Source organism: Girardinichthys multiradiatus, chromosome Y (assembly GCF_021462225.1).
Source record: "Girardinichthys multiradiatus isolate DD_20200921_A chromosome Y, DD_fGirMul_XY1, whole genome shotgun sequence".
Classification (NCBI taxonomy): Eukaryota; Metazoa; Chordata; class Actinopteri; order Cyprinodontiformes; family Goodeidae; genus Girardinichthys; species Girardinichthys multiradiatus.
In genome coordinates, this window is record NC_061818.1 from 28836958 (window position 1) to 28851960 (window position 15003).

Below are 15003 nucleotides of genomic sequence, written 5' to 3' on the forward strand. Positions count from 1 at the left end.
TTTTTTGACTTAAGTAGATTGGAATTTTTTTTGTTATCCGTCAGAGGCGTTGAAGTGGCAGGAAGCCAGTTGCATTTTACATCTTTGAGCATATACCTCACAATGCAACTCTCAACTTGCTCTGTCTGCATTCGCTTTCTACTTACAAATATTGTTAACATTCCTGCTATTTCCCAGCTAGCCCAGCTTGTAATACTGTGCAGGGAAAAAACTATGTACCCCTCATTTATGATGACCATGCCCAGTTTTAGAGAAGGCAATATGTGGTGTTTGTATATCTTCCCTTAAAAGCACAAAAACAAACTTTTATATAGAAGCAATAAAGTCTTTTTAATTAGGGTTCAAACATGACGTTCTGTCTACCAAACCAAACATTTAGCAGTGATTTCATTATTTGTCTTTGGTGACATTATTAATTGTGTGTGCTCTGTCATGAGTTGGAAAAACTGACTTTAGTTCCTATATATATATATATATATAAAAAAAAAAAGTGTGTGTGTGTTTTCCCTTGTTCCATCAGTTGTAAGGAGGCCTTCCTATTTGTGGGCTTTGGGACTGTCCCAAAGGAGCTGCCCCGTCTTTCCTGTTTTCCGTTGATTTTGTCAGGAATTTTCCACAGGTCTTTCATCCCTGATGTATGGGTTTAGTCTCCCCACTTCCTTAGCATTCATCCTTGGTTTTACAAGTCTTTGAACCCCCCTCAAAGATTCAGCCTTACCCACTTTGAAAATCTGGGTGAATATTAATGTAAATAATTATTGTGAGCTGTAGCAATCCATCAGTCATCCATCAGCAATCTATCAGTAAACGAATTATAGAAAAGAAAATCACATCTGAATCATAACATACTGAACTAATGCTAAAACAAAGCAAGTCTTATCAACTGAAAAGCAAAGCATTTACAATCCTTTGAAAGAAGACAACCAGCCGATAAAGAAAACAACAGCTCAGACTGTGAGAAGAAAAACAACAAAGCTTGTACAGTGAGACGTCTGTTGTTTTCCCAGTGTGGATACTTTATCTCTCAGACAAGGATCCAACTGCCCTCATATTCTGGTAAAAACACACTTTATTATTTCTTTGTGGTTCTTTTCTTCTTCTGCTCTGCTGAGTAGAGAGTGCACAAACCAACACATTGCCTCTTACAGGCTATAGTAAAAAAACTGTAGATATCTGAGTGGAACGCGATTATTCAACTGAGGTAAAAATAGTATGAATAGGAGCATGTGCTTTTCCACGAGGTCCAAACATCTCCCGTACACAGACACAGAGGTGTAAGTCCAGCCCTTATGAGTTTGCAGGAGTCTGAGTGTCAGATACCCAGAGAAAGATGAATAATGATGGTTTGAGTACAAGTTCTTTGACCTAACTGTCATTTTGAAGATGGGGTTTGGGGGAGGGATTCACGAGCATTCACATCAGCACCCACTCAGTGCATTTAACAAAGATGTCGGTTGGTTGGGTTTGACGAGGGGTGTAGTGTCAGCTGCTTACAAGACCACCAAAATCTTAATGGATATGTGGCTCCCTCCTCAACCATCTCTTTGACTTAAAGACATATCTGGACACAAAACAGACCTTTTTTAGTCTGCCAAGGAGTTCAGGAGAGTGGTGATGGTATCTTTTTTGGTGGTTTGGATTTCTAGAGGTCCTTCACTTTGGATTGAACACCTGGAAACAAGTTTCTTTTTTAGATGCATCCTATCTCTTAACACCCTTGAATCAAATAAATGGCTCCTTACAAGGCTCCTGCAGAGCTGAATGAGGAAATTCAGCAATTTGATTCAGGTGTGCCGAAGCAGGAATGCAGCTAAAAGTTGCAGGGTGGTTTCTCTTGAGGACTGGGCAACCCTGGCATAGAGTATGATACTGAACAGTAATCACAACCACGGCTCCAAACACTGACTAAGGGCTGGACTCGGTCGGGCCCATCTCTTGCTTGGATGTAAAGCTTTGTTTTTTTTTCTTGTTCCCTTAGGTTTAGATGTCATACTCGGACAAAAAAACAAAGTTCCTCATGTCTAATGAACCCATGTGGTGAACCTGCCAATCAGGAATGCATTTTGCAAACATTGGTGCTGCAATGTGAGCAATCAGAGTTATACCTCTTCAACATCGGATGCATCACTGATGTAAAACGTTTACCACAAAATGTGCTCCTTTCTAAATAAAACGGTCTGCTAAGAGTTAGTTTGCACAAGCGATTTTAAACGCACATAGTCATGTCACAGAAAAAGCAGTTTGACACTTTGTTGACAAACAATTTGTTTTCGCCGTAATGAACTTTTAACATTAAGCATTGTTATCAATAATTAGGGGTTATTCTAATATAGTGATCAACCTATATTCTTGTTTTGTCTTGTAAGAGCATCCAACATAGCTTCAGGTGGTTTTATATCAACAAATCGGGACAATAACAGTTTGGATTGACACAAAATATACTGTAACAAGTCTGTCATTTGTTAGAGCTGCTTCTGAGTAAAACTAGTAAAGCCATCAAAAGATTTTCCCTTATTGGGCGTAGAGACCCAAATCTCACTTCACATTTGTCCAATGCACATAATTTATGTGATCTACCAAAATGTCTGGTTGGATTTGTTCTCTTGTTAGACCCAAGGATAGTTTTTTCTGTGGATTGAAAATGGCCCTCAATGTTTTCAGTTCTTTATCCGTTTCATATTACAGTTAAACATGATGTGTTTGATTTACATGTAACTGATTTGTGAGATTGTGACGCATGAGGCTATTGAAAGCACCTCACACATGCTTTGAATATTGACTTATCTGTGGGTCACATAATGCTCTACCATGCAAGCTTAATATTACTTTTTATAATACCTTGCAGCCTTACTTCCCTTTCGTCCATTATGCCTATTGAGCACATGAAAGAGATTCAAATTTGGGAGCGTATTATAATTACCTAACCGCTGTGTGGGGAAATAGAATGATTTGCCCTCCGTCTAATCCAGAGACGGGCCAGAAGATTAAACATGTCTCTGCTGCTGCTGTTGTCACCACAAAAATAAAAAAATAATCCTCCTCCCTGCATAGAACCAAGTTTAAACATGTATCACTTATAGTAGCACTGTATTAAAGTCTCTATATGTATTTTAGTGATAGGACAGATGGTGATTTCATATTCTCTGTATGATTTGCATAAATCTAAGCACCATTGGGTACAAAAGTTGCCATGTGCATACTACTGTATGGCTCAGTGATAAAGCAAAAACATCATATTATTTTTAGATTTTTGTTTTTTTTACAGTAAGATCACAATTTTATCTTGAAGATACAGTGTCTTCTTTAACTCTCATCTGAGCTTTATACTACGATAACCCAGAGGGTCCCAGAAGACAAGTTAAAAAAAAAGTCTAAAGTCTTTGTTTTGCGAATTAATTGTAGCTCCGTATTTGTGAAGTTTTATCGTTTTAGATCAGACATCTACGCTTATATTTTATCCTTGATAATATGGGTAATACCCATTCTTCTACAGTACAAGCCACACTTGACATGTCGGATAGGACGCTGAAATATCTTGCTGATCTCTGTGCAGCAGGCTTGCCTTTCTCAGAAGGCAGTTTTTTTTCTCACATTACAGTCACATACGCCTTGTCATGGCCAGAGATGGGATGTGTAAGTTTACACGTGCCGTGTGGATGTGTTACTGTGCTTGTGAGCATTTGTATGTTGTTTCCTTGGTTGTGTTGACCGGACACTAAGAATGCACCCGGTTTGCAGCGTGTTTCCTGCCTTCATTTACACATCACCCCTCCCCTGCTCTGCATTTCCTTCCTTCCAGTGCTCCCCAGTAAAACAAGCAGTAACCATACCTTCTCAAGCTGGTGGTCTTCCACAGAGGATGTGACATCAGCTTTAATGTCCATCCTTTGTGGAGTATTTTTATTTCTGCTGATTGGTTAGATAACAATGATCACCTGCACTGTTGTATTGCTCTTGCATCTTATACTGCTCTATATTTACTCTCACTCACTTAAAACTGTGCACATATATTTATATTATATTGTAGATATGTTTATACTGTTTAATTTGTACTGTATTGCACCGACTACGCCAAAACAAATTCCTTGTATGTCCAAAAACGTACTTGGCAATAAAGCTTTTCTGATTCTGATTCTGATTCTAACTATGGTATTTAAAAAAAAAAAAAAAGACATTTGCATTAGTAAGTCTATAGCTTAGCTTTTTGCACTATACACACCTATATGATGACACTGCTAAACCTCGATTAAATTAACTAGCCGTGTGCCTCATGTCGATGAATTCTTGTCAGCTGGGAATTTGCTTAGTCCGCCATTTCCATTGATGGAGGAATGAAAACTTAAGCCAGCCCTTGCTTTTTTTTTTTGACTATCATCAGACTGCACAATGACCCTTGTTCAGCCCAGTCCACACCAGTCCATACAATGAAGACTTTTGTAGTCTTAAATCAGGCTGATATCATGCTGGAAACTATGCAGATGTGGATCACATGTTGTCAAGACATGCTCTTTCAGAGATACTCACCTACTCGGACTTTCTGGAGACATTAATTTGGTGGTATGAAATCCATGGATACATGTTGGTGAACCAAAAAGACTTGACCTTAATTGTTTGGTCAAAACAACAGTTCTATTTAGTTGTCCAATTTACAGAATTAAAGTTGGCAGCAGAGGTTTTCCGAGAGGATATATTTGAAGTGTAAGGTTCAGGGGTGCTTTATTAATACTCGTAAGTAGATTTGCTTTCAGTGGTTCAAAATATTCACACATTCATACAAGCATCTTGGCTCACAAAGAAGTATTCAAATAAATATAACAATGCTCAAAGTGCTACAAGCTTCATAAATGAAATCAAAGCAGGACACAGAAGAGGATGTAGTGACATTATCTATATCCGTGGATACCATCAACTAGTGTTATGTAAATTTACAAAACAAATTTTTTCCATCTCTTTGGCCTTGTCTGCATTGTAACCGTCTTTTAGGAGCCCAGAAATATGGTTGGTCACCCTGGTTGCTCAGGAAGGGTGTGTGTTATATTTCAGTAACCTTTTTAATCACATAATCTGCATAATATTCAGCGGTCCCTTCTTTTTCCATTGTGTTACATACTATCAGTGCCGTTCAACTTTCCTTTTTTTTAATAAAATTATTATAGTTTATCCTTATTCTTCCATTTTTAGTTGACATATTAAGAAATTGTCTCATTTTGATATTTTATCTCAGGATTTAGCCTACGCTGCTTCCCTTATTTTCTACAGTCTCCTTCAGCCACTGTGCTTAATTTGCGTGGGTATTATAAGTTATTTTTTAGTCTTTCTTAAACAGGGAAATAAAAATGTAAATACCAAGCGTACTGCTAGACTTTGGTAAGTGTAGCAATTGAATTGTAGTGTCATTGTGGAGGAGATTATTATACCTGGGAATAACAGTCAGTCTCCTAACCACAAGGTGTCACTGTTGAGAAAATATCTCTCAACAACAGAAAAAAAAGTGTAAAGGAAGTATATAGGTAACACTCAAACAAACGTAACATGTTGACCCTTATAATTGCAAAATCAACAACCACATTTCCGACCTGTTTCTTTTCCATTATCAAGAAGTGCAGCTCTCTCTTGAGCTTTAGCATCTTTGTTTCTAAGATAACATTCACACTGCAGGCAAATGAGACCCAAATCTGACTTTTTTGCCCATATGCGACCGATATCCGACTTTTTCATGGCAGTCAGAATGGCCCAATTCTGATCTTTTCACCTCCAAAACATTCCGAATTTGTGCCTCTTTCATATGTGGTACTAAATCGGATAACTTATCCGATAATTTTCAAAGTGTCCACAGTCAGAAAGGTCATGTCACGTTTTAGCCAATTTTTACATCGTTGTCCTGGCTCCGACTATAAATACAGACTTCTCTACAGAAGTAGCAGTCACTGGTCCACAAAAGGCCATTGTTAATAGTTGTGCTCTCTTTTTTTTCTTACCTTTCTTGTAATGTGGTCATAATATTTTCTGCTCGCTTTGCTCAACAATTTAATAATGACACATAGATGCCAAAATCCATTATTACTTCTATAAACAGTGTTTTGCTGTGTAACAGCTATTCTTCTTTTGCACATGTAGGTTGTTTTGAGGCCTGAACCATTCAATCTTAAGTCCGATGGCCGTTGCATTTAATCAGTAGTTCGAACAACCGTGCAAAAACAAATCAGATTTCAGCAAAAATTCGAATTGAGCATCAAGACTTGCTGCGTAAATGCAGCCTAAAATCTACAGTATATCTGGCATGCAGAATATAGAAGCGTTTGTGGTTGTACTTTGAGAAAATGTGATAAAGTTAAATGGGTATAATTACTGTTGCAAGGCCCTGTATATGTTCAGGTTTTTGTCAGTTTTACACTGATATAAAATTTCTTTGCTGCCTCTGATGCCTAATTTCTCTGTACCTAAATGTTTTGGATTTTGAAGGTATTAGATTTTCCCCCTCTTTACATTAATGTATGTGATGATTAGCTTCTGTTGTAGACAGTCTGAAACTGCTTATACACCACTTAATTGGGAGGTAGTTGTTTTTTCTATGCACTGATATAACAGGGTTGTACCCAATATTATGTAAAAGGTTTCAAATATTTTGTTTTAAAAGACCATATCTAGTTATCTAGACCTACGCAATATATATAGCTCATGGTGAGGGAGTCTTTGCTGTCAGCTGTTTCCTGAAGATTAAGGGCACAAGCACAGCTCTGCACTGAGACATTTTACAGCTTTACTTAGTGAGCCTTATTTTTCCACAGAAAGCATTTGTTACCTCCTAAAGGGACCTAGAAATGGCTTGTGAGAAAAGGGAAAGTGCAATACCATGTGCTGCTACCTGTATATGCACAGCAGCTCAGCTAAGATTCGAGCTGTAAATAATTTTACTGTGCACGATGATTAAAAATTTAAGTGTCATATTAGCCACACGTGTAAGAACATGTTGTGTCCATAAAGGACAAATTTAAGTAATTGGTAGGAGACATCTTGGAGATACCTGCTGGTATACACACTAAAATCTATGTGATTACATTTTGTTTCTTAGTTTCTGTTTGGTGTAACATGCCTCCATGAAACCGATTTCCTCTGCAGGATATTACTACACTGTGAAAGGGTCTTTTGCTGATAATATAATAGAGCACAGTTTTCTCGTTCTGAATTTGCCTGGGAGTGTCTTAAGGCATTGTAGAGGAAGCAAATGGATAGGATGTGATGGCAAATACAGATGTTAATTTCTTTTACAAAGATCAGTGGAAACATCTAGGTCTGTAACACTGGCTTCATAAGCACAGCGTTCAGGAGCTGTAGTCTTCTTTTTGTCAGAAAATGGGACTTGGATTCTTTTATATGTTGGGCTCACTTTTATCTAAATGCACGCGAGCAGCTCAGTTTTATAAATAGTCCACTTGCTCACAGACTGCTGTTAAAAGGCCATTTATAATTTTACAACCTATTTATATTTCTGGCTTGCAGTAAACACAGTTATGCGTGTGAGGGAGTCTGGTATTTGACTGGATACAAATCTCACTCTAATTGTAACTTCAATAGCTAAGTTTGCATTGTTAAAATGATCAGTCTGAAAGCTCAAAGCCTGAATTAAAGATATTTAAAACCCTTACGTGGGAAAATGCATAAGCAGCTCCACCATTCGTTGCTGTGCATGTCGACCATGCCCACAATCTATCCCCCCAGCCACAGCAGCGATAGCCCCGCCAAACAACATTGCATGCCCCTCGACTAGCTGTGACACTTGATCTTCGGGTCAGCTGCGGTGGATATTTCTGCTGTCTCTGTGTGTATTTCTTTTAATGTCGTAAGGGCTGGTTTGGTGTGACAGACTCGCATGTCACTAGGGTCAATTCAGATGACTGCTGCTCTTGCTGGTGCTCAGCTGCACTTCAAGCTTGTGGCTTGTGACTGTTTTGCTGTTGCATTTCTAATAGAGAAGGATGGGAGGGAGTGATATAGGAGTAAACTACTCCACTTTTTTTTAAGTGGAAGAGCTAGAGGTGCACCAACCAGAATTTTGTGGCCTATTTTCTATCTATGGTTTTTGCAACACTTTGATTTTAGCCAACTCTGGTTTCTCTTAGAGAAGAAGATCCATGCTGTGTTCTTATGCAAGGCTAGCCTTCCTCTTTTTCATTATCCATTAGCAATCAACCCCTTTGTTGGCTAACCACCGCAGGCTCTGTCAGTCTCAATGATGCAGCTCTTCAAGCCACTCAGTGTGGGGGCCTCCGATGGTGCAACACGTAGCAGCACAGCGCACACAGTGGCCGGAAACCAGTCAGCTCCTGTCCATAGTGGTTAGGCTGCATGTGGTTTCCAGGCAGCTCTCTCTGCCATTTAAGCTTAGGTCTGCTTGAGATTTTATGGAATGTGGGTATGGCACCCACAGAGGCAGAGATTATAAACGGCCTTGGATGGAGATGTAAAGAATGCAAAAATATTTCTCAAGACTTATAGTTTTTTTATGAATAACAGGTGACATAGTAGAGTTGCATAGGAATGCTTAGAAAGTGCTTGAAAATTGCCTTTTATTTTCTTGTATTATGTGACTTGAAATCATTCCCCAGGTAGTTATGTAAAGTCATGGTATAGAAAGCTGAACTGGGCCCGAGTGTATGCAGAGTGTAGTGTAAAAGACAGCGAGTGCCGGTTATGTCTGTCAGCTCTGTTTATTACAGCCCGCTGGATGTCCCTACACCTGCAAAGATGTCAGCATGTCCTTTTATTTAGTTTGCCTGCCTGTCCTCTGCTTCTTAATGTGGGTCCTGGAGAGGCACTGAATCACCCCAGAATTAATAGCAAAACATACTGAGCAGCTCATGGTCTTGTGATTGAGTGGGAGGTCCAGGTTTTTTTACACTGTGCAGGAACCTGGTCTTTCAAGGCTCAGAGATAAGTTTTTGATGTGGGTGTTTTCCCTCTGTTAGATGTGAATCTTGAAGTCAAAACAATTCTTTTTTGATTAAGTGATGGTGGTCACAAGAATGTGAGCCTCCAATCCGTCCTTATAATGAGAGCAACGGTTTCCCATGTTGTTTACATTCCAACAGAATATCAGGCATTGAAATTAAGGAATGAACAAATTAAATAGCTTGAATATTTTGTGCTTCTAATTTTTTCCTCTCAAACTTAAAGCTAGATAACATTCTCAATCTGGGAAGAGCTAATCCGTCAGCCTGGATATTTGCCAACAACTGAGTTCAGTGCCTTTTTCCCAAGGATATCTGCTGCTCATGGACTTCCTGCCAATAATATCTGATTTTTCTCAGACAGGGAGCAGCCTTGAATCTTACAAGCTTTGATTTTTTATTTTTCACAGGACGGAAAAGCAAGAAAAGCTCACATAGCCACGCTCACATTTGAGCTATGACTGCACCAACTGTTCCAGCTAAACTCCTCCTCAGACACGAGTTGCAGGCCTATACCAGTTTTACGGCCAAGTTGACTTTGGAAGATGAAGACGGAGGAAGACAGAGATAGACTTCCAAGGCATTTGGCTTTGCTACTTGGAGAACGTTGGAGGTTTACCTTGGGCTGTGACCAAATGTTCCTACTGGTCAGCAGACCTTTGGAGGAATGAAACAATAGCTGCTTGTTTATATTAATGTTTCAACATCCCACTTTGCTGGCATGTCCTACAAAATCTGTTGACAAATCTTTGCTTCACCAGTAGATGTTAAGCAAAGTAACTCTTGTTTTGCTGTCGGCTGAGAGATGTTTCAGCTATCTTCTTACTTTTTGTGTAGATGTGTGGGTTTAATTTGGCTTGTAGAAAAGAGCCATATAACTCTTATTAGCTGCAAACCTTTATGAATGCAAAGTTTTCACAAATATAGGAGATGGAAGGGTAGGTTGGAAAAAACGTCTTAGGTCCTTCCTTCTCTGAAGAGAACTAAAGTCCATAAAAACACAATCATCTGCAAACAGACGTAAACCAGGAGAATTTGCTAGCTGTTTAAGTAACTCCCAGCCGGTTTTTTTCTGGAACCTTTAAGAAGAAATGCTCCCTCTGATCTGCTCTACACCAGGAGTCCTGCTGTTTATACTAAAGGCAAAAACGATTAAATTGCAGTTAGATTTGCCTGGAGCAAGATGAGGGCTGGCATCCAAAAAACAAGACTATTCAAACTACGATATTGGCATCAAATTTGCATATAGCTAATGTTGGTAGGTTGATTAATTTCAGAGATAAAGTATTTGATGTTTCATTACTTGATTCACATGGAGCTATTTCTTCCTTCTTGTGGTATTTTGCAATAGCCTTGGGCTTGTTTAATAACCTTCAGTTAAAATACCACGAGTTCACAGAAGGAAACATTTAAAACAACAAAGTATAACATGAGGTAATTGGTTTGATTTAAAATAGAAAAACAAGAAATTTCCCAGCTCCTACAAAAAAATAGCTCAACATATTGACTGTTATAGTGTAATTATGCTTTCTACAGTATTTCATTTTGTTGGGATTTTTGATTGGGGTGTTCCTAAGCTTAATAAAAATATGAATAATAAACCCCCACGATTGCTGTCCTACTCTTTACAGATGAATAACAAACTGATACTAGCTGTTTAAATAGTCAGGCTCTCTGCTCTGGGAGAGCTTGAAGTTGGCTCCTTAACTTCCTACCCAGACTTTGCTTTCAAATAAATCAAAGTCACGCAACATTTATTTCACTTGCTGTAAAACACAGTTCTACAGGTTTTCAATATGTTTTGCCATTTAATCTTAGATTGTCATTTAACGGGATAAAACATACTTTTGCAACAATCCAACTTCCATACTCCATTTAAGTTACTCAGAAATGTCAGAGTTTTGCAAAGCACAGGTAGTGTTCTTGAAGTATGAGCGTTCATTCTTCAGATGTATCGACTTATAATATTAATTATTATTATTATTAATTATTATTAATATTAATTACATCACAGAGAGCAAGGTGTGTTTAGTAAGGTAATGGCCGAAAGTTTAGAACACAGTACCTTATTCAGTTATGTCTCAGATTCTCTCGCTTTGTTTATGCACTTTGTGAAGGTTTTAATGTATTTAACAGTGGATTAGTATGACTGCTAGTCTGGCATTTCCCATAACTGAGACATAGTTCTATCTCAGTTATAGAAGACCAAGTTTGATGATGGTGAATGTGTGAAAAAATCAGTCAAATGAAACACGTCAGCATTCCTGTTAGCGCCCATTACAGCTCCTGTATCGACAAAAGATGTTGTCTCAGATATAATGTCTGAACCTCTTTTTCCTGTCTAATTTTCATTGTATTTAATTAAATAATAAACAGCCCTTAAAGTGAACTGACTAAAGGTTGTTTTCCCTAACTCTGGCAGTTTTCCACTTTGCATCAGCCAGCCAGCCATCCGTTCTTCTAACCAGAGTTCGCACTCCAGACAAAGTCACTGGGGGTCATGCATCATACTCCTCATACCTGAACAAGGTTGAGCATTCCAGCAACACCAGTTAAATATTAATTTGCTGAATAACCCGATCTTTGCTTTATTGTTTTAATGTTTCATTGCCTTTAGAACTCAGGAATGTTATCATAACACATTTTGTAGTTGTTATTTTTGCTCTGTAAGCTTCAAATTGAGAGGTTTTGCTTAAGATGACTTGGTCAGCGGTTTACTTTTAGGTGGTGGTTTTGACCCCTGCTGACCTCTGTGTGAGGTTTTCTTGCTGCTGCTGAGAGTCTCAGACTACACTTCCCATCATCACATGGACTTAAACAGAAGCCTGTGGTGCATTAAATGCCAATGGGAAACAGATGTTGTCTTTAAATGTCATGGATTTATTTTTTATTTTCCCAAAGAGTAACAAGGGAAGTGGGGGGAGGTGATCTGATGCAAAGGATGAAAAACTCTGATGTTACCATTGCTGTGTCAGTGTCTTAGTAATACATTTTAAATGAATAATAATTTAGGTTTTTCTGATTCATTTAGTTTCAGCTCCATGGCTGCAATTTTAGACATTTGCACCTTGTAGAAAAACAATCAAAGGATGTTTTTGTGGGAACGCATTAGCAACTTCAAATACAAACCAGACCAGTATGAGAAAAATGTGAATGAAGGAAATGACAGGAAGAGGTGAGGTTAGATGGTGGGGTGGTAGAATTACAAAGCTGCAGCCGCTGGCAGCTGGCCTGATGTTGAGGTTTGTTGTACACTTTCTGTGGTCTTTGGGCCTCGTCATGGGAATTCATACTCAGTCATTAGGCTCTGGATAGACGTGTGCTGAGCTGCTTTAAACCACCTAAAGGGATTAAGATTGATGTTATGTGAGAATTAAGGGATTCTTTTTAAGGCGGCAAACTTCCTCCCACTGTAACAAAAAAAATAAATCTTTTTTTTTTTTTTTTTTTTTTACATCTAAATTATGTTTTGGCGAAGGTGACAATCAACTACTGAGCATCATTTAGCTTGTAATTAAAAGAAAAATTTTTGAACATTATTATTACATCAGAGGCAAAATGGCTACATAGCACTGAATCCTGCTCAGATTACTTTGTGCCTATATTATGGTAATGTGTCACTATTAATTTAATGTTTTTAATCACCTTACCATCTAGCTGGCAGGCCTGGAGCAGGACAGAAAACATGGCTGAACCACAGCGTGAAAGCACCAGCAGCCTGCAGAGGAAGAAACCTCCCTGGCTCCGACTGGACATTCCCACAGCTCAGATGTCACTAGACGAGCCTCCTACTTTTGTTCAGGTGCTCCCTCGCTCTGTCCTCTCTTACACTCACTAAATACCTCTCTCAGTATTTATCACTCTTGTCATTTGCTGTATGGTATGATTTGTGTTCACACTTCTCTGATGTATCTTTTCCTTGTGTAGCCGGTGAGACGGCAGGGGTTCCTTCGCAGTATCAGCATGCCGGTGGAGACTTCTCACCTCCAGTCTCCATCCCGCGACGTCTTTGATACCCGGCGGCCTGTATTACAACGCCAGTCATCCATTACTCAGACCATAAAGAGGTAGGAGAAGGAGATAAGATAGAGCTGGATATATTTCATCATTCATCATTGGTATCAATACAAAGGAACACCTTTTTTGCCTTTTAATTTTAGGAAAACTTTACATGCATGTTTTGCAGAGCAGTATACTGAGGTGCAGTAAATGTCTTGGCTTTACATGATCAACTACAATATGTATAAGAAGCAAATATTTATTATGAGAAACATTTATAAGATAGAGTAAAGATATTAGTTACCTTTGTCCTGTACACTTGTGAACCATATGAACTTTTCCTGACTATTGCAGTTTCTTCTTTGCCTTTTTCTAAATTTCCACTTTGTGATTAACATGTTGATGCAATCTGACTTATAATAACTCACTAATATTGCAAACCCAAGCAATAAAACCTTGACCAGACTGCTTGCCTTGCTTTCGCTGCATGAAGATGGCTACAGAACTCTCAAGTTGCATTAATGTTTTTCCTTTACACTTGCTGTTGTCATCTTTTATCTTCTCTCCTTTCCACTGTCCTTTCTTGCCACCTTGCTGCCACTTTCCCGTCCTGTCCCGGCTGGTCACAGCAGCAGGAGAGTGCACTTTGAGCGGATTAACACTGTACCCGTTAAGGGGCAGCGGGCTGCACGGCATAGCATCAGGAAACACCACTCTCTCTCCAGAACTCTGCTCAGGTACGACGAGAACGGCCTCCTGCAGGGTTCGTTGGGATGAATCTATGTGCTGGCTATGAGTAAACGAAAGGGGTAGCCTTGTTTTAGCAAGGCTTGAATGTCCCTTTGTACAAGATCCATATCACAAGTTTCCCAGGAATTGTTTTTCTTTCGGTCACTTTGAGCCACCTCTTAGTCATGTTACTGCATAGATGTCTTTTTAAATGAGTCATATACTGAAACCAAAAACTTCCTCTTTCTTCTACAAGAGCTACAGTAATGACTCGTCCCGGTAGTTGCAAGGGTCCCTCATTTCCCTACACATATATTTCTGCAGAATCCACCCTGTTTTTTCTTTGTAATGATGGTTGTTGATGAACCACCTCACAATGGCCCTTTGAGGGTTTCCCTGTTAGATAAAGCTTGGCAAATGAAAATATCTTGTCATTTGCACAGAAAAGACACATATTGAGTGTTAAATGATAGATAAATGCAGGCAAACTTGAGTAACATAACATTTACTGTGCAGCTTGTAATCAGTGTAGAGATGACTAGCTCTGCTCGGCTTCCCTTTGAACAATGTTTCAACTTCCATTTCCTGGCCTTGGGGAGCAGAAACTTTGTTTGTTCTGGTTCTTATTAGGCTTCTGCAACAACAGACTGACTGTGTGTCTACTTTAAGGTTCCTCAAAATTTGCAAATGTCCATTATGGGAAAAATGCACACAGAAATCACTTTTAAATGTTAATTGGATTTTCTGTCTGCTGGTGGCATATGAGCAAAGGAATATCAGTATTTAATCACTCTTTTATTATCCCTCTTCGTGGTCGTGGGAGTGTGTTACCGTACAAGCAACATGTCTAGGCTTGTTCTCTCTACTCTGGTACTACTCAGTGCATCTTTTTACATCCAGGGAAGTGTTATTTTAACCGAGTGTTGCATTTTTTCTTGACTCACTTCCACATGTGCGAGGCTCTTTGGAGGATCATCAGTGATTTGCTCTGAATATCTCTGGCCAGTGAAATGCATTTAATCCATGTTTGTAGGTCTCAGTTGAAAAGCCTCTGGTTTTTTTGTGTTAGGGGAACAGCGGACTGGTTTGGAGTCAGCAAAGACAGCGATACCACTCAAAAATGGCAGAGGAAAAGTCTTCGGCACTGCAGCCTCCGTTATGGAAAACTAAAACCGCAGGTGATCCGGGAGATGGACCTGCCGAGCCAGGACAACATCTCCTTGACCAGCACCGAGACTCCACCTCCCCTTTATGTGCGGTCCTCACAGCATGGAATGCAAAAGGTGAAAGAAAATATTTTATTTACTAAAAGCTGCTTCATTATTAA

The 15003-nt window shown here is 39.1% G+C and overlaps 1 protein-coding gene across 3 annotated transcripts in view; it reads left to right on the top strand.

Moving 5' to 3' along the window:
* Positions 1 to 15003, top strand: part of LOC124865018 (inactive rhomboid protein 1-like) — a 32686-nt gene that overhangs the window by 6615 nt on the left and 11068 nt on the right. Inside the window, exons 2-5 of one of the 3 annotated variants that reach the window (XM_047360002.1) lie at positions 12606 to 12750; positions 12876 to 13015; positions 13577 to 13684; positions 14746 to 14959. In XM_047360002.1, coding sequence (XP_047215958.1) covers positions 12634 to 12750; positions 12876 to 13015; positions 13577 to 13684; positions 14746 to 14959 — 579 coding nt within the window. In that variant the 5' untranslated portion in view covers positions 12606 to 12633. The remainder of the gene's footprint in view (positions 1 to 12605; positions 12751 to 12875; positions 13016 to 13576; positions 13685 to 14745; positions 14960 to 15003) is intronic. The other 2 variants (XM_047360003.1, XM_047360004.1) reach the window with 2 other exon arrangements.